This window comes from Eucalyptus grandis, chromosome 1 (assembly GCF_016545825.1).
Source record: "Eucalyptus grandis isolate ANBG69807.140 chromosome 1, ASM1654582v1, whole genome shotgun sequence".
NCBI lineage: Eukaryota > Viridiplantae > Streptophyta > Magnoliopsida > Myrtales > Myrtaceae > Eucalyptus > Eucalyptus grandis.
This window is the reverse complement of record NC_052612.1, coordinates 6,755,347-6,775,442: the sequence shown is the minus strand read 5'-3', so window position 1 is coordinate 6,775,442 and position 20,096 is coordinate 6,755,347. Positions and strand designations below refer to the sequence as shown.

The 20,096-nt window shown below is 39.8% G+C and overlaps 1 protein-coding gene across 1 annotated transcript; it reads left to right on the top strand.

Moving 5' to 3' along the window:
* The first annotated feature begins 8,168 nt into the window (after positions 1 to 8,168).
* LOC120294995 (major allergen Pru av 1-like) lies at positions 8,169 to 11,317 on the top strand. Its single transcript, XM_039316204.1, has 3 exons — positions 8,169 to 8,207; positions 10,522 to 10,657; positions 10,983 to 11,317. Exons 1-3 carry the CDS (start codon positions 8,169 to 8,171, stop codon positions 11,315 to 11,317), a joined length of 510 nt encoding a protein of 169 aa, XP_039172138.1.
* The last annotated feature ends 8,779 nt before the right edge of the window (positions 11,318 to 20,096 follow it).

The window sequence follows — 20,096 nt, the reverse complement described above, 5'->3', positions numbered from 1 at the left end:
TGAACTCTTTTTAGCCATAACTTTCATTGATGGATCACACAAATATTAACATCACTCGTATTTAATTTTGATTAAATTTGCATATTGATAATGTCCATAATCTTTGACCTATTAATTGAAAGGATTATTGGAGGAAAATATTACCATTAGACAAAATTGACCCATTGAAACTTTAAATATAAAACAAGTGCACCACGTAGTAGCTCACAAAATGCGCCTAATACGTATACATATTTCCAATAGCATACAGGGCTTTGACAAGGAGGTCTATATGTCAAACCCATGGTATTTCGATATATAATCAGAGCATCAACCTAAGTCTCTTTTACATTTTACTCAATTCTTTGCAATTTCATGAATCAGACTCAATTAGTCAGATTTCTGTGTTTCGAGTATTCAACGGATAAAATTTCTTAGTTAAGTCAATGGCCCTTATTGAGATATAAGGATGTGTCATCCTTAATGTAAGGATTTGAAAATAAGTGTAATTGCAACATTGTTAAGCAATCGGTAAGTCTTTCTTTACTAATTGTGTTTCGGTTGAATACGAGCACAATTTTTAGAGTCACACTGTCTTAAAAATTGGCCAAGTATTCAACTGCCTAAATTTTGGATTTCTAATAAAAGATTTAACCCTAAACAATGAGTTGTGCTAATTAACGGGGGTGGCTTCCATTTTGAGGAGCTCTGAACTAGGTCAAACTTCAAGAAGAGAGACTCTTTCATATGATTCTTTTATTTATTTATTTAATTATGCAGCCACAGCACAACATGAATCAATGAAAAGGATTTGTTAGCATTGATTTGCAATACAGTACATTCTAGCTTGATGGATGAAATCGGTGTTTGTGATCCTTTTGGTTAATGTTCACTTTCCTTTATATTAATTTTTCCAGAATATGCTTTGTAGAACAATTCTGTATATAAATAAATGAATGCTTTTGCTTATATGGTTTTCATCCCTGGGCATCTGATGTTATTGCTTTTTTAAGAAACAAGAAGGGGGAGAAGCACATACTCACTATGTGTACATATTAAGGGGAGTTTATTATGTTTTGCAGACATATTTGTATGGTCTATTAAAATGTCACATGTAGAAGCATGCATGAATCATCTCTAGTTTTACAGTCAAATAGTTCTGCAGAATATGCATGCTTATGTGCATAACTCACTCTTATTGAAGGAATGGTATAGGTTTGTCATTGTCGAAAATGGAGAAACTGCTTAGAGAATATACTAAAAGGTTATGATAATATCAAAATTTAACCCAAGGATTTAAAGAATTCATTTAAGTGTGCAAATGTTCATGTTTAAACCATACAGAAGCTTGGTTCGGATTTTACAAGTACATAAGTAAGATTTTACTATGTCAGGAAAGCTGCTAGAGGAAAGGTGTTGAACCAAACTAGGTTATGCAAAGCAATCAGATTTTTTTAGCGGGCGCTCTCCGTGGATAGATTTAATGACTATTGGAGTTCCTAAATCAAAGCCCCAAGTCATAGCAATAAAATGTGACATCCCAAGATTAGTTATGCTAAAAAAAAGGGACTAATTCGCTGAGAAGGTTGGTGAAACAATATGATTAAAACCTGCATTAATAGAAGATAACAAGATTTTATACATGTGTTTTAAAGGAATTTCACTGAAATTTTTCTTTTTTAATTGAAGATTAGATAGATATAACTACTACAAGAGAATTTAAGTATTATTGGGAGATTGTTGAGTTCGTGTCTTTCGTAAACTTGTAATACCCATTTTAGTGTTGTTTCTAATTATTAGCAAGAGGGACAAACCCATTCGTAAACATATGAAAAGGGTGGTTTTACATACTTAGAGTGAACACTATTTGTCTTGGCAAGAGATAAAATGTATAATGGACTCTTTATAAACAGTCGGAGGTGTGGTTTATAATTTAGAAAAAGGACCTTTGTATCGTGTGAACAAGGTGTGAGAATGGCTATTGGAGGGTCCAAAAGTTACTCAGTGTACAGCGGGATTGCTGTAGAAGGAAGTCAAGTTCTTTGTGGCAGCAAGTTCTACACTTGTAACAAGTAATTGTCTAATCAATCCTAGGCTTATTGCATGGATACTAATTCGGTCATCAACTAGCTAATCCAAAGAATTAAACATTCTTATATCAAGCTAAATGCAATTACAAAAAGCCATGTGATGTTTGAATGTGCATGCATAGTTCAGAAAGCAACAAAACAGTGATGTTCGAGTATCCTTAAAAGAGTCCGATCCCATAAGACAGGAAAACCGTCGCCAAAACCCAGATCTAACAGAACATGATAGCACATGAAGCATATCACAGGACAGAAGCCATGAGTCAAGAAATCAAAGCAACAAAACCTGAAGAGTAAAGAAAGGCTGCACAGTGGTCCGTCGATCGGGCGCGATGGTGCGTCAGTCGGGGGCGTCGGGCGAGGGGTCGGAGGGAGAGAGAGTCGGGCGCAAAAGAGTGAGGAAGCCGGGAGAACAGGGGAGAACGCGGTTCTCTCTCCCTCAAGAGGAAGAGCCAAACATATTTCAAAATTGGCCTGACAACGCGGACTTCTCTTCTCGTCAAAGGAAATTGGCCTGACAACGTGGGCCACGTTGGACATGTGGCGTAATTTGAGTGCCTCCTTATTTGCCTGGAGTAGCAGACGTAGCCAATATTCTCTCGCATAATTCCTGGTGAAACTCAATTACATTTTTTGGCCTTTTGTACAGCTGACGAAAAAAGAGCTGCAGCAGAGAGAGAGAGAGAGAGGTGCATAATTGCTGGTGAAACTCAATTATATTTTTTGGCCTTTCGTACATTTGGCGAAGAAAGAGCAGCTCGGAGAGAGAGAGAAGGAGAGAGGGAGAACAGGGTTAACAAAAATGTCGGTTGGATGCGCCTTTTTAGCGAAAATTCATCGCTGAAAAGTATTTAAAAAAAAATTAATTCCGGAGAAAGTAAATAATTTTCTGGTGTTCGTTCGTGCCAAAACATGTTGGAGAAAAATTAATTTTATGGTGTTTGATAGCAAGTGAATCCACTAACATGCGTTAATAAAGTCTAATTTAGGCTAATTTAATCTATAAGAATTATCAAAAAAATTAGGAAAAATGATTTCTTACCATAAACAGAAGTTTTTTTTTTTCCAAATATAAATTTATTATCTTCAATCCACAGAAAACACTTTCGGTAGATTGAATAATTTTCTATCATCTAAATATTGAAATATGGAAAAAATTTCCGTAAACAGTTTTCCATCAACTAAATGGGCATTTAGTCTATCTTTAAAAAATTGTGAGTGTTTGTTTCTTGAAAAACAAAAAGGCGAAAAAGTTTGCTTGACAGCTAATTGTACGATGTCTGAAAGATTCTACCATGTAATAAGTCGATACCTTCCATCACAAACATTAATCTTCCCAAATTGTTAACTTAGATGCTGTCTCTTTTGTTGACCCTTATCATATATCTATCAACTAAGGAGGATGTCATGTCATGATTTTTTAAGGGCAACGTCAACAAATAATATCGGATCAAAGAGGTGAATTAACGAAAATATGATAGTATAATTACACTTTATTTGCACATAATGTATGTAGCCAATACAAAGATGTTATTGTATAAGATCAACCTCATGGGACACCGATTCCATAGTATTTGCTTCCAATTCATGCGATAAGTGTTGATTTCTCTTTCTGGGGATCAAATCGAATGTTAATGACTTCATGTCAGCGAGGAAGATGGGATTAATGGGTGACGGAAAGTGGAGATTGAAGAACAGGAGAGAGAGATTTGAGAGGCCGAGACACAGACCAGGGTCCGCGTGCACGTGAGAGCGGACCTATGGCACGTGCGTGAGTGGCCAAAACCTTTTGTAGTTTCTATTATTAGCCACAAAATTGCTTATCCTAAAGTTTGTGCTTTCTCTATCTCCCAATTAGCTCTCGACCAAGCTTTTTCACCACTTCAATCCAAAATCATCGTGATCAATTCCGCTTTTGGCAGCTGGTGCTTTATTTGACGGCAATTTTGCGATTGTCTTGTTAACATATGCTCTAAAAGAATTTCAGTTGGGAAAAATTCATTCATCAAATGCAACTCCAGCAAGGTGATTAACTTTACAGAGATCCTCGTTTTACCCGCTCCGACCTGTAATACTCCTGACGACCCTTCCAAAACCTGACTTATTGAACCCTTGCTAAGTAAACTTTAAGGTGTCAAGTATCAAGGGTTATCAGACATTTGGCCTTCAAAGGGATTTTTATAAAGAAGAGTGAACGACCAAAAATGTGTCTGTTTAAGTTGACGTTGTATGTTGGTTTGATCTATTAGACCAAACCACGCGTGCACACGTAAAAAATCTTAATAACATTAGATCTTAATTCATCGATTGCACGTTAATTTATATTTATCAAAAGAGCGAATGAGATTGTACGGTCTTGTACATCATAACATATTAGACAAATTCCCATTGCTTATGGGGCACATGGGTGGTGTATCTCTCTTGGATTGATTAAATTAAGTAAATCATGTGTTAGAGGAAGAGTCTTTCATCCAAGGGAAACCATTAAAACAATGTTTGAACAATTTAGTAGATCTATACCCTACAAAATGATTTTCAATGTTGTAAGCATGCACTTTCATCTAATGATCATCCCGATATATTGTGTAGTTCTTTACAAACTCTACCAGGCCAAAAAAAATTTTGTCCTCTTAATTTTATATAATTATTATTGTCATCATCATTATTAAGAGAGTAGATCGTCACTTTGAATTATGATTTATATATAATCTCTCTCTCTCTCATTCATCATTTATGTAGTTACTCCTTTATGCTTTCATAGTCGGCAATCCACAAGTGATTAGATATTGGTCCGAATGTTAGTGTGCTTTTAGTTGACGTGGGATCTAAATACAACTCTTGTGGTACTTAATATTGGTTGCCTAGTAATGTAGTTTGGTATTCTCAAAAAATAAAATAAAAAATATCATACATACTTCTTGGTTGTGGCTATGACATTAATGAAATCTTTTAGATCGTGCACTTTTTTAGACGATGAACATGTATAGATTTCACCAAATAAGATTCCAAGTAAATTAAAAACTAAATAAAGTGATGTCCAAAGCTAGAAGAGCAAGGCAAAAAAGGAGCTATTTTAGAATATCACTAGGTTGATTTTTTACTTTTCGTAAACAATTTCAGTCACATGATGGGATAAAGGTGCAACCGCACTTGTCTCTTCTTTAATTCTTTTCTTTTTTATTTTTTTAATCTTGTAGTTTGAGATTTATATTTATTGATACTTAAATTTTGACTAAATATATAAAATTAAAATTATATAAAAAATTTGGAATCAATTTGACCCTAATAAAAACGATTTTCACATCATATAAGCATTAATATTATTTACATTATAAGTTTTATTTTCGTTTTATTTTCTCTTATTTAACCCTATTTAATATTATTTATAAAAAAAGGGCCCACGGCGGATGGGCCTTCGCCTTAGCCCCCCTCTTTTCTCCTTTCTTCCCCGAGTGGGCCCAGGGCCCACTCTGCTTGTGCTTCTCACCCCGGCCCGGCCCCTCCTTCCCCCTTCCCCGCTTCTTCGTCACGCCAGCGAGGGCGGCCGTAGCAGAAGGAGCAGGGCAGGCGCAAAGGAGAGCAGGTGGCGGTGGAGGCGACGGGTGATGTGATGCTGGTTCAGCCAAGGGGGGCCGGTCGGCGCGCGAAGGACCGGCGGCCGAAGCGCCTCCGCCGACCGGCCTTCTCAGCCTATAAATAGAAGGCCAGAGGTCGGGGAGGAGGGAGAAATCGGAGGGGGTCAAGTACGAGGCGAGAGGGATTCGGATCCGAGGAGAGAGGGCCGCGAAAGAGAGACCCGTGAGTTGAGAGAGAGAGAGAACGCGACTGAGAGAGCCGCTGTTGGCCACTTCCGAACCAAAACTGATGATCCGCCGCCGCTCCTTGTTCACTTCGAGGCCATGGTAGGTCCCCGTTCGGGCCGTCTTGGTTTTTCCCGATTCGGGGTCGGCTTCCCGAGGATCCCGGCTAGGAGACGAGCGAGGCGGACGGACGTAGCCCGATCTATCGAGCTCGTCCGCCGTCCGACGCCGCGAGCTGGGTAGGGACTCTCGGCCGACCGCGCTTTCTTGTGCCCATGCCCTGTTTCGGGCTCGCCGGACTGGGCTGCTGCTTTCCGGTTCATGCGAGTTTCCGGCCTTATTTGTGGCTGGATCTTATGGCTATATGGCTCCTGGTAAGTTAGATGATGGAATCTAATCGAACATTTCGCGGGTACAAATGGTCTCGGATCGATAATTTGCATTCAAATAATTCTAATGGAACTTTTAGGATTTTGCTAGTGTAGGTTTTGAAAAGTGATTTGTGTTAAGAGTGTCGTTCAAATTTAAAATTTGGGTACAACTTGACATTATGATCATGACTTTGATTCATTCTCCTTCTTGAAAAATAATATTAGTAGTAACTCTGCGGTTAATGGACAAATCGAATTTGGATTCATTCAATAAATCTAACAATACTTTTACTAAGAGTAAGTATAGATTATGAAAAGTGGTTTGTTTTGAAAGTATCACAGAAATTTGGAATTTGTGGACAACTTGACGATGTGAGCAAAACCCTGACTAGTTCTTCTTTCAAGAAACAGAGTCAGCAGTAAAAGTAGTGACACTAGAGAATGATGGGAAGCATCCATTGAATGTTCTTTCTTCCCCTACAAATGACACAAACTTCGACATTATTGAAAGACTCAAATGTGCAACTGAAGGATGTGCTCGACCCATGGCTTCCTCCTCCGACTGGCCAACTAGCCGAGGAAGTGGATGTGCATGGGGACGAGTCTCAATTTGCGACCTACCGTGCATTTCATCAAGCAAGAATTATCCACACGCACTCAAGCTTGCTTGTCTAAGCCATTGGGTTCTATTAGAATATTTTAATAATAATTTAGTGAGTCCCTCAAGGTTGTCTGCATTCAAAGATCTCTCGCATGCTAACAAGTATCTCGCATGCTAACAAGTATCATTTGGGCTTGAGATCCATGCCTTTTGTCCTCTTTCTTTATTATATGATTTAGACCAATGTGATGTTGAGTTAGATAACTAAACGGGGCGATTGAGAATCATTTCGAGGGCATTTTCAACATAATCTCACAAATCTCTTGCCGTGGGACTTGGAACTCTTAGGTGAAGACGATTCCATCCCACCTGCAAGAATGTTCAAGGCCGTTTTCTTGACGATGATCTCATCCCCAAGCTCCTCCCACAAGCCTTTAAGGATTTTGTCATCCCTGAAGGTGATGGGGGTCCCGGCGCCATCTTTGGCGAAGGCCAGTGCTTGCGCTGTCTTCTATTTTCATTTATTTTGATTGCGTCGCATTAACACGTGACGTCAAAGAGGACATTTGCCGACATTCTTTGTTAAGGCTAACGTGGGAGCTGACTGCAGTTGTCTGTGTCTCGCAGCTAGACAGTTCAACTCGGTGGAGCACCAGTCGAGAAGCTGGACAAGGAAAGCTCGCGCATGCGTAAGGTTTCGTCCAGGGCAACGCGCTAGAGAAGATCCCGAACGAGATCAAGTGCGAGGCGGGTCCAGACAGAGAGGGTGTATGGCCAAGAGCATGAGCAAGTACTTTGCCATGGACCGGGTCGAGAACAAGGCCAGCAAAGAGAAGGCCATGGGAATGTTGAAAGCCATAGAAGCCCATCTCTTGCAAAAACGCTGATGCTTACGAGTGAGTTGTTGTTACATGTTGGCTGGATCTTTCTATCTCCCGCCATAATTTATGTCTTCATTCGTGTCTCTTTCAAGAAAAATAACAATCGAGACTGAACCGTAACTATGTTTTGAAGCGGTGGATATGCTGCATGCTGTCATCAAAGACGCTTGTCAAACATCTTGTAAAGATCTCGGCATTCTTTTAACAGAGTTGAAACTGCCGCGAGATTATAGATATGAATGCGCAGCTTTGCCCATCTGTCTTTGAGGCCAGATCAGAAAAGCATATCGAGGAAGAGAACAGTTGACTCAAGAAGGGACGGTCAACTTTTTCACATATGAATTTTCTGCATTTGACACGCAGTTGTTACTTCACATTCGTATTTTTAAGTCTTGAGATTTAACAAAGACTTTGGCGTGGAAAATCATTCGCGATTCACATGTGACGGAATGGCACGCGATCGGAAGCTTCAAAGAGATGAGAAAAAGGTGCTTGATGGAGACTTAGAAATGAGTTAAAGTAGTATATATATTTAATCGATTTTGGACGTTTTATTTTAGTGAGGTTCATATGGGTTCCACATGAACCTATCAAATATAGCGATTTAGATTAACTTAGTACATATACGACAATTTTGATGAAGAAACAGAAATGAGCTAGCGTCATATTTATATCAAGTGGAATTTGGACTTTTAATTCTAGTGAATTCAATATGGATCCTATGTGAACTCATCAGATTTGGCAATTTAGATCAATTTGGGACATACAACACACTTTTGACAAAGACTCGGAAATGAGTTAGGGCCTCATTTTTATTTAGTAGAATCTAGACTTTTAATTCCAGCGAGTTTTATATAGGTCCCACATGAACCCATCAGATTTAGCGATTTGGGTTATTTAGTACATACGACGTAATTTGATGAAAGAGCACTATATTTATATTAAGCTGATTTGAACTTTTAACTTTAGTAAGTTTCCTATGGATCCCACATGAACCCATCAAATTTAGCGATTTAGATTAACTTATTATATACAAAATACAATTTTGACGAAAACTTAGAAATGACATAGCATTGTATTTATATCAAGGAGAATCTAGACTTTTAATTCAAGTGAGTTCCACATGGATCCCACATGAACCTGTTAGATTTAGCGATTTAGATCAATTTAGGACATACAACACACATTCGATAAAGACTAGGAGATGAGCTAGGGTCATATTTATATACAAAACAATTTTGACGAAAACTTAGAAATGACATAGCATCGTATTTATATCAAGGAGAATCTAGACTTTTAATTTGAGTGAGTTCCACATGGATCCCACGTGAACCTATTAGATTTAGTGATTTAGACCAATTTAGGACATACAACACACGTTTGATAAAGACTCGGAAATGAGCTTGGGTTATATTTATATACAACACAATTTTGACGAAAACTTAGAAATGACATAGTATCGTATTTATATCAAGGAGAATCTTGACTTTTAATTCGAGTGAGTTTCATATAGGTCCCACATGAACCCATAAGATTTAGCAATTTGGGTTAATTTAGTACATACGGCATAATTTTGATGAAAGAAAACCGTATTTATATTAAGTTGACCTGAACTTTTAATTTAGTGAGTTTCCTATGGATCCCACATGAACCCATCAAATTTAGCGATTTAGATTAACTTAGTATATACAACACAATTTTGACGAAAACTTTGAAATGACATAGCATCGTATTTATATCAAGGAGAATCTTGACTTTTAATTCGAGTAAGTTTTATATAGGTCCCACATGAACCCATCAGATTTAGCAATTTGGGTTAATTTAGTACATACGGCATAACTTTGATGAAAGAAAACTGTATTTGTATTAAGTTGACCTGAACTTTTAATTCAATGAGTTTCCTATGGATCCCACATGAACCCATCAAATTTAGCGATTTAGATTAACTTAGTATATACAACACAATTTTGATGAAAACTTGAAATGACATAGCATCGTATTTAGATCAAGGAGAATCTAGACTTTTAATTCGAGTGAGTTCCACATTTATCCCACGTGAACCTGTTAGATTTAGAGATTTAGATCAATTCAGGACATACAACACACATTTGATGAAGACTCAGAAATGAGCTAGGGTCATATTTATATACAGCACAATTTTGACGAAAACTTAGAAATGACATAGCATCGTATTTATATCAAGGAGAATCTAGACTTTTAATTCGAGTGAGTTCCACATGGATCCCACGTGAACCTGTTAGATTTAGCGATTTAGATCAATTTAGGACATACAACACACATTTGATAAAGACGCGAAGATGAGCTAGGGTCATATTTATATACAACACAATTTTGATGAAGACTTGAAAATGAGGTAGTGTCGTATTTATATTAAGGGGAATCTAGACTTTCAATTCTAGTGAGCCCATTAAATTTAGCAATTTAGATCATTTTAGAACATGCAACACACTCACCAAATAACTTATGCTCAGAACACTATCTAAATTTAGTGATTATTTTTAGGAAAATATTTTCTAAATTATTTATTTTCTGCAAAATATAATGCATCTTAGTAAGAAAAAATATGCAGTGATCAGAACCCTTCACACTCAGTCTCCCTCTCTCTATGTGTCAACTTCAATTCAGCCTCTTCTCTTCACTCCCAAGTCCCAGAGACCAACTTCATCACTACTACTCAAGTCTTTCCAGATCATCACCCCCTTCTCAGTTTCAGCAACTCTATTAAGATCCGGTCATGGGTGTCATCACTTTTCACTTCGATATCCCAACCCCCATTCCCAGGCCAGGATGTTCAAGGCCGCTATCCTCGATGCCGATAACCTCCTCCCCAAGGTCCTCCCACAAGCCGTCAAGAGCGTTGAAGTCCTCAAGGGCGATGGAGGTCCCGGGACCATCAAGTTGATGACTTTTGCCGAAGGTTAGTCCATCTGTATTAGGAACTTAGGATTGCTTTGAATCAAGGTAGGTTCAACCTTATGGAACACTACAATGAATATGGAAAAAGATAGAAATATGACTCGATTACTTAAGATGTTTCTAACCGTTTAACTTTACATAAGTGATTATGTGACTCAATTTTGATCAGGAAAAGTCAGGCTATGTCTAAGTCAATTGTATTGGATTGCGGTCGGAACAATTGGGTTAATTCCTAAATGGCCTGATGGACACCATGAAGATTGGTGCTCGTGATATTGAAACCTGCGAGTTCTAAATGTGAGTGTGACTTTTTGTTACATTGATAGGCAATCCGTACAAGACAGCGAAGCACAAGGTCGAGGTCCTGGACAAGGAGAACTTCACCTACTGCTACTCAATCATCGAGGGCGAAATGCTGGGCACCACCTTCGAGAAGATCACCCATGAGGTGAAGATCAACGCGTTGCCTTTGGGAGGCTCGATGTTGAAGTGCACGGACAGTTACTTCACCGCGGAGGAGATCAACACCTGGAAAGAGAAGGTGTCCGCGATGTACGAGGCCATCGAGGCTTATCTCTTGGCAAACCCAAAAGGAGACAGGAAAAGGAGACAGGAAGAGTTTGAGTCACTCTGTTTGGAGCTAAGCATGTTGGGCTGGTGAGTGTTGTTGTTCTTGTCTTTGCTGAGAATAAGAGAATAAAAGGTGTGATAGGAATCTGGTGCAGTGGTTTTGTGGAATTTGATAAACTATGCTACATGTTTATACAAGGCTTGTAGAATGAAATTCTCTAATTTAGTAATTTTTTACGAGGAGAGAATTCATGAGTTACAAATGAAATGCCAAATGGCCAATAAAATACCAAACTTTGGCCTGATATTTCAATTTGGATTAACATCTAAAGTTATCAATGTGGCACAATCTTTCATAAACCACAATATGGCAAGTACATCCCTTCTGTATGGATCGTACCAAAGAATTAGCAAATTGCGAGAATTTACTGAGCACGAACTTGAGCAACAACAATGCGTTGGGTGTCATGTCGCCGTAGCCGGGGAACTCATTCACGCTACAGAACCACTAGACCTGAGCCACAATTCACTAGTAGGATCAATTCCTTCCAATTTAGCAAAGCTCACTAAATTGAAAAATCTCAACGTTTTGCATAACGATTTGTCGGGTACGATCCCAGCTACTCTCACCAGCATGAGCAGTTTAAGCTTCATGGGCTTCCTGTACAACAAGGTGACGGCGCGTTCTTGGTGGTCGCCTCTTCCAACAATAACTAGGAAGTGCTTTTATTGCAAATCCGGCCTTGTGAGGAAACGCGACGGAATGTCTCCATGTGGGTCGAGCAATAAATCGACTGACCATCGGAGAAAGGTTCGATTAATGTGATTGTTGCGTTTGCTGCTTACTACTTCTCGTGACTCTTATTGCTCGATTTTGGTGCTTTGGCGGTGAAACAAGCATCTCGATGAAGAGATAAGAAATCTTATGAAGTACGTGAAATCATATGGGAAAGGGGAATGAAGTTTGCATTCAACGATATTGCCAAGGCCACCAACGGCTTCGGTGAAGGAAGAGTACTTGCATCGGAAAACGCGGATTGAAGCGTTTACAAGGCCAAATAGGCCAACGGCCACATCGTCGCGGTAAAAAAAAGTGGTGGTTAACCGCAGGGACATCATCCAATCTTTTGTGAACTTTGGCAAAGGTCTTGCATGGAGGAAGCGGAGCAGTTGAATTGGACTTGTGTTAAGAGAGTGAAGATTGTTCAATGCGTGGCTCCCGTGATCGCCTACTTGCATCACAATTGCTCACTCCCTATTGTCCATCGGAACATGATGTTGAACAACATCTTGCTCGAGTCGGACTTCGAGCCTTGGCTTTTGGTTTTTGGGACGGTGAGGCTCTTGAATTTGGATTCGTCGGGTGGATCCCAGTGGCTGGATCTTATGGCTACATGGTTCCGGTAAGCTACATGATCAAATCTAATCAATACATTCCCCCTGTACCTATGGTCTCGGGTTGATCAAATACCTTCAATTGACATATTGAATTTGGATTCATCCAATACTTCTAACAAGACTTTTAGGAAGAGCAAGTATAGATTTTGAAAAGTGGTCTGTATTAACAGAATCTCAAAAATTTGGAATTTGTAGGCAACTTGAGGTTGTGATCAAAACATTGAGTCATTCTTCTTTCATGAAACAGAGTCAACAGTAAAAGTACCGATGCTAGAGAATGATGAGGAAGCATCCAGGAATCTTCTCTCTTCCCTACAAATGACACAAATGTCGACATTATTCAAAGACTCAAATGTGCCACTATAGGATATGCTCAACCCACGTCTTCCTCCTCCGACTGGCCAACTGGTCAAGGAAGTGGTATTCATGGTCATGGTCACAATAGCGTGTATGCGGATGAGTCTCGATTCGTGACTTACCATGCATTTCGTTGCGCAAGAATTATCCGCATGTACTCAAGCTTTCTTGTCCGAGCCGTTGGCGCCGTTAGAATATTTAAATTATAATTTAGTGAATTCCCACCCTCAAGGGTGTCAGCATTCAAAGGTCTCTTGCATGCTAATAAGTATAATTTGGGCTTGAGATCCATGCCTTTTGTCCTCTTTTTTTTTATTGTATTATTTAAGAACATTGTGATGCTGATTTAGATTACTAAACGAGGAGATTGAGAATCATTTAAAGGGCATTTCAACATAATCTCACATCTCTTGCCCTGGGACTTGGAAATCTTAGGCTAAGACGCATTCCATCCCACCTGCACGAATGTTCAAGGCCTTTGATCTTGATAAAAATCTCATCCCCAAGCTCCTCCTACAAGCCAATCTGGATTTTGTCACCCTTGAAGGTGATGGTTGTCCCGTCACCATCGCATCGTTTTCGGCGAAGGCGAGTACCTGCGCGTCTTCTAATTTCACTCATTTTGATCACACATCAACATGTGATGTCAACATATTTGCCTGACATTCTTAGATAAGACTAACGTGGGAGCTGACCGCAGTTTTCTGTGTATCGCGGCTACACGGTTCAACTCGGTGAAGCACCAGTCGACAAGCTGGACAAGGAAAGCTCGCGCACGCTTACATCATTGTGGAGGGCGACGTGCTAGAGAAGATCTCGAACGAGATCAAGTCCAGACAGAGAGGGTGCACGTGCAGAGCACGAGCAAGTACTTCGCCAAGGACAGGGTCGAGAATAAGGCTAGCAAATAGAAGGCCATGGGAATGTTGAAAGCCATTGGAGCCCATCTCTTGCAAAACCCCGATGCTTACAATTGAGTTGTTGTTCCACGTTGGCTCAATCTTTTTGAGATTTAACGAAGACTTTGGTGTCGAAAATCATTCCCGATTCACGTGTGACAGAGTGGGGTGCGATCAGAAGCTTCAGAGTGATGAGAAAAAGGCATTTGATGGAGATTTGGAAATGAGCTGGCATCGTATTTATATCTAGTGGATTCTAGACTTTTAATTTTAGTGAGTTTTATATGGGTCTCATGTAAACTCATAAAATTTAGTGATTTAGATTAACTTTTTTTTTTTTGGGTCAAAAGGAAATTTCGATTCTTTATCAAACTGATACGTGAAAGGGAATCTCAAAAGTCATAATAATAAAACAAACCCGTATATTAACTTATACAACATAATTTTGATGAAAACTTGGAAATGAGATAGCATCATATTTATAGTAAGAGAAATTTGGAGTTTTAATTCCAATGAGTTTCATATAGATCTCACTTGAACCCACAATACACTTTTGACGAAGACTTGAAAATAAGCTAGGGTCAAATTTATATTAAGCGGAATTTGGACTTTTAATTCCAGTGAGTTCCATATAAGTCCCACATGAACCCATCTTATTTAGTGATTTAAATCAATTTAGTACATACAACGCAATTTCAATGAAAGAGCATCATATTTATATTAAGTGGAATCAATGTCAGTGAGTTTCGTATGGATCCCATGTGAACCCATCAAATTTAGCGATTTAGATTGACTTAGTACATATAGCAGAATTTTGACGAAGACTTGGAGATGAGGTAGTGTCGTATTTATATCAAGGGGAATTCGGACTTTTAATTCTAGTAAGTTCTATATGGATCCCACGCAAAGCCATCATATTTAGCGATTTAGATCAATGTAGGACATACAACACACTTTTGATGAAGACTCGGAAATGAGCTAGGTTGTATTTATATTAAGCTGAATTTGGATTTTTAATTCTAGTAAGTTCCATATGGGTCTCACATGAACCCATTAGATTTAGTGATTTAAATCAATTTAGTACAGACAACACAATTTTGACGAAAGTGCACTGTATTCATATTAAGCGGAATCAAAACTTTTAACTCTGGTGAGTTTTGTATGGATCCCACGTGAGCCCATTGAATTTAGCAATTTAGATTAACATAGTATATACAGCACAATTTTGACGAAAATTCAGAAATGAGGTAGCATTTTTTCATCGTATTTATATTAAGGAGATATAGGCTTGTAATTCTTGTGAGTTCTATATGGATTTAGATCAATTTACAATATGCAGCACACTCACCAAATAACTCTTGCTTGGAAACACTATCCAAATTTGACGATTAATTTTAGGAAAATATTTTTAAAATTATTTATTTTCTGCAAAACCCACCTAAGAAAGAAGAAAATATTCAGAAATCATAACCCTTCACACTCAGTCTCTCTACATATGTCATCTTCAATTCGGCCTCCTTCCTTCACTCCCAAGTCCTAGAGACCAAATTCATCACTACTAAGTCTTTCCTGATCATCACCCTCTTCTCAGTTTCTGCACCTTTGTTCGGATCCAGTCATGTGTGTTATCACTTACGTCCCCAATTCCTCCGGCCGAGATGTTTGAGGCCACTCTCCTTGACACCGATAACCTCATCAACAAGGTCCTCCCACAAGACATCAAGAGCATGGAAGTCTTCGAGGGCGATGGAGGTCCTGGGACCATCAAGTTGATGACTTTCTGCGAAGGTTAGTCCATCCATATTAGGAACTAGGATTGCTCCAAATCAAGGCGGGTTCAACCTTATGGAACACTATAATGGACATTGAAAAAGATAGATATATGACTTGAGTAACTAAGACGTTTCTAACTGTTTAAATTTACACAAGTGATCATGTGACCCAATTTCGATCAGGCAAAATCAGGCCATGTCTAAGTCAATAGTATTGGATTGTGGCTGGGGGCTAATTCCTGAATGATAGATATATGACTTGATTGAAAAAGATAGATATATGACTTGATTAATTAAGACGTTTCTAACTGTTTAAATTTACACATGTGATCATGTGACCTGATTTCGATAAGACAAAATCAGGCCATGTCTAAGTTAATAGTATTGGATTGTGGCTGGGGCTAATTCCTGAATGGCCGGATCTACACCATCAAGATCGGTGCTCACAATGTTGAAACCGGCAAGTTCTAAATGTGAATGTTACTTTTTGTTACTCTGATCGGCAGTCGGTACAAGACGGCAAAGCACAAGGTCTAGGCCTTGAACAAGGAGAACTTCACCTACTGTTACTCAATCATCGAGGGTGATGCGCTGGGCACCGCCTTTGAGAAGATCAGCTACGAGGTGAAGATCACCGCGTCGCCCGAGGGAGGCTCGGTGTTGAAGTGCATGAGCAAGTACTTCACCATTGGCAAGGTGAATATCACCGAGGAGGAGATCAAGGCCGGGAAAGAGAAGGTGGACGCAATGGTCAAGGCCATAGAGGCTTCTGTCGTGGCAAACGCTGATGCCTGTTGCGCCGATCTCGTCGCTATCTTTTATTGTCCGGTTGGGCAAAACTAAATAGAAGACAAGAAGCGTTTGAGTCACTTGATGTTCGAAGTTAAAGCATGTTGGGCTGGTGATTGTTGTTGTTCCAGTCTTTGCTGAGAATAAGAGAATGAAAGGTGTGACAGGAATCTGGTGTAGTGGTTTTTATGGCATTTGGTAAACTGCGCTACATGGAGAGGATACATGAGTGAAATGAATTCATGGTAAACTGTGGCCTAATATTTCAAATATGGACTATCAATCCCGCTTGATCCGGATCGATCATCGAAACATATCAAGGTGGCACAATTTTTCATGAACCGCAATAAGTAAAATCATTAAGGAAAAGTACATTCTTATTATATATTTCTTTAGGCCGCAAATCCTCGACTCTTCTATTTTCCTCAAACGTGACTCTTGCCAAACCAAGCCTACCTATTCGCATAATTCTAACCATAAATAGGAGGCATTGACAGGACTCAGAAGCACGAACTTCTCTGGGGTTATTTCTTTCTCATTGCCAATAGCCATGGGTGCAACTAGCATCACACAAGAGCTCACGTGCCCGATTGCTCCAGCTCACATGTTCAAGGCCTTGATCGTCGGGTTGAATTCCCTGATCCCAAAGCTGCTGCCTCAGTTCATAAACAGCGTGGAGCTCGTGCAAGGTAACGGAGGAGCCGGGAGCATTCAACAGACACTCATCAAGCCGGGAGTTTCATAATGTAAGTCTTGTTTGGTCACAAATGCAGCTAGTCATTTCAAGAATGTGAAGCACCGGATCAATGAGCTCGACAAGGAGAACTTTGTGTGTAGGTAGACGATAATTGAAGGTGACACATTGGACGACAAACTCGAGTCGATTGATTACGAGGTCAAGTTTGAGAGGCTGTCAGTGATGAAGGTCGGTTTGCAAGATGACCAGCAAGTATACCACCAAGGAGGCACTTCAAGTTGAAGAAGATGAGATCAGGGCTGGGAAGGAAAAAGCCATGACGTAGCATCACTTACAGTCCATCTCTTTGTTCATGAACAATTTCTCGAGAGGCATACCCCGTGATTTTGGCAAGTACAGCCATTCTCTGGGCAATGTTAGCTTTTCGAAAAACAGCTTCACCAGAGAGCTGCCGCCAGATATATGCAGCGGCTTTGCTCTTTGATATCTCGTGGTCGATGGGAATAACTTCACCTAGCCGCTGCCCAACTGCTTAGGAATTGTCCGGGGCTAACGAGAGTCCGTCTGGACAGCAATCGGTTCACCGCAGATGTCATGAGTGCGTTTGGAGTTTATCTGAATCCGGACTTTATAAGCCTCAGGTCCTCAGCAACAACCGATTTGTCGGGAATCTCTCTGCAGAATGGGGAGAGTGCACGAATGTCACGAATTTGCAGATAGATGGTAACAAAATCCCCAGCCGCATCTCGCCGGAGATTAATAAATTGTCTCAATTGCACGATCTGACTCCATATGGCAATGAATGGACCAGGAAAATTCCTGATGATTTGGTAAGTCTGGGGGCGTTGATTAGGCTGAACTTGAGCTACAACCATTTGGCTGGAGATATTCCCACCTAGTTAGGAAACTTATCGAAGCTAGAATATCTTGATTTGTCGGGGAGAAGGCATTGAGCGGTAGCATAGCGGAAGAGCTAGCGAATTGCAAGAATTTACTGAGCTTGAACTTGAGCAACAACAATATGTTGGATGTCATATCGCCAGAGCTGGGGAACTTGTTCACGCTACAGAGGAGAACCTGAGCCATGATTCTCTAGCAGGATCAATTCCTTCCAATTTAGCAAAGTTCACTGAATTGGAAAATCTCAATCTTTTGCATAACAAATAGTTGGGTACGATCCCAGCTCCTCTCACCAGCATGAGGAGTTGAAGCTCAATAGACTTATCGTGCAACAAGCCAATTAGTGTGGTTCGTAGTGGTCGCCTCTCCCAACAAGCACAGGGAAGTGCTTTAATCGCGAATCCGGGTTTGTGTGGAAACATGACCGGATTATCTCCTTGTGGGATGAGCGGTAAATCGACCGACCATAGGGAAAAGGTTTTTATTGGTGTGACCCTGGGCGTCTGCTGCTTACTATTTCTGGTGATTTCAATTGCTGTGATTCTGGCACTTCGGTGGCGAAACAAGGAATTCGATGAAGAGATCAAGAGTCTTGTGAAGCAAGAGCAATCCAAGTCAATCATATGGGGAAGGGAAGGGAAGTTCACATTCAATGACATCGCCAAGGCTACCAATGACTGCAGTGAAAAGTACTGCATCGGAAGGGCTGGTTCGGGAGCGTTTACAGGGTCGAACTGGCCAGCGGCCAAATCATTGCCATCAAAAAGCTCAACATACCGGGATCGGGTGATGTCCCTGCGGTCAACCACCAGAGTTTCGAGAACCTACATAATTTCTTTTGCCTCTACATTTCAGTATATGCTTGTTTCAACCATGACCTTTGAAGCAACTTGGTGTTTATGATTAGCTGTCAGCATGCAAAAATAGGGGAAGGACCAATAGGCAATGCAAAACAAAAGAAAGAGCAAACAGAAGTTGCTCTCACAATCTGACTTTTTTAGTTTGTATTTGTAGTTTTTAACGCTCGGAAGATTAATAGAAGGGCATTTTTTTGGAAGCCAGCCTAAAGCAGTGTCTAAATGTGGGAATTTTCGAGATATACACAAGTAATGTGTATTTGCATATCATATCAAATGTCACAAAAATTCTGCCTATTAGGTAGCAACCTAGGCTCAAAATGACGAAATCAATAGCAGAAATGAAAACGAATCAAAAGGGACAGAAAAAGTTGGAACGAAGAAGTCCTCACCCGATGAAGCAGCCTATCAAGTCCCAATTGCTCTAACGCTTTGAATCAACTTGAACTCAGTCATTCATACTGCAACAAAACAGACTGACATAGACTTCAATCCTTCATTCATCTGACCTTGTTCTTGTGAAATTTTGCACGAAAATTCCATGACGGATGGTGTAACAACTACACAAGACAGCTTTCTCATCGTCTACCAAGATCAAGCTTCGGATCACTGCAAAACTAGAACCGTGGAATGATATCGCTGTTCCATCTAAAATGACTGGGGAAGACGAAGATGAATTGTTCAGAGGTCATTATCATAGCTGGAAGACAAATCTTGTCTATATTCTCTCCCTGCGCCTCTACTTCTCAGGACCGTCCCACTAGGTCGGGATATTAATTATCGCCTTCTCTAACTGTTGGAAATTGTGAGATTGTGCCGAAGAATGACTTTGATATCAATGATATTTTTTTGTTTGTATGTGTAAATGTATATGTTTATGGTATAGTTGATGTAGGGGAATGGACAAGGATGAATACTTTGAGGAATATAGAAAAAGATTTATGAGACAAGAATATCGTTTATTTATTTGATAGAAATGTGGCGTTACATAATTGTAGGACGGGATGTTCACGTGGCTGGAGTTTATCTGATGCTTCCACCACCTTACACAAACTAGTTCTTGCTTTACTCATAAAGCCACCCAACGTATTCTTCAAGGAAAGATTCCTGCTTTTGTCAGAGATATTTTTGCTTTACAACTGTCCACGGCCATTCATCCAAACATCTCTTAACTTGGACATTGTTAGACCACAACTTCCAC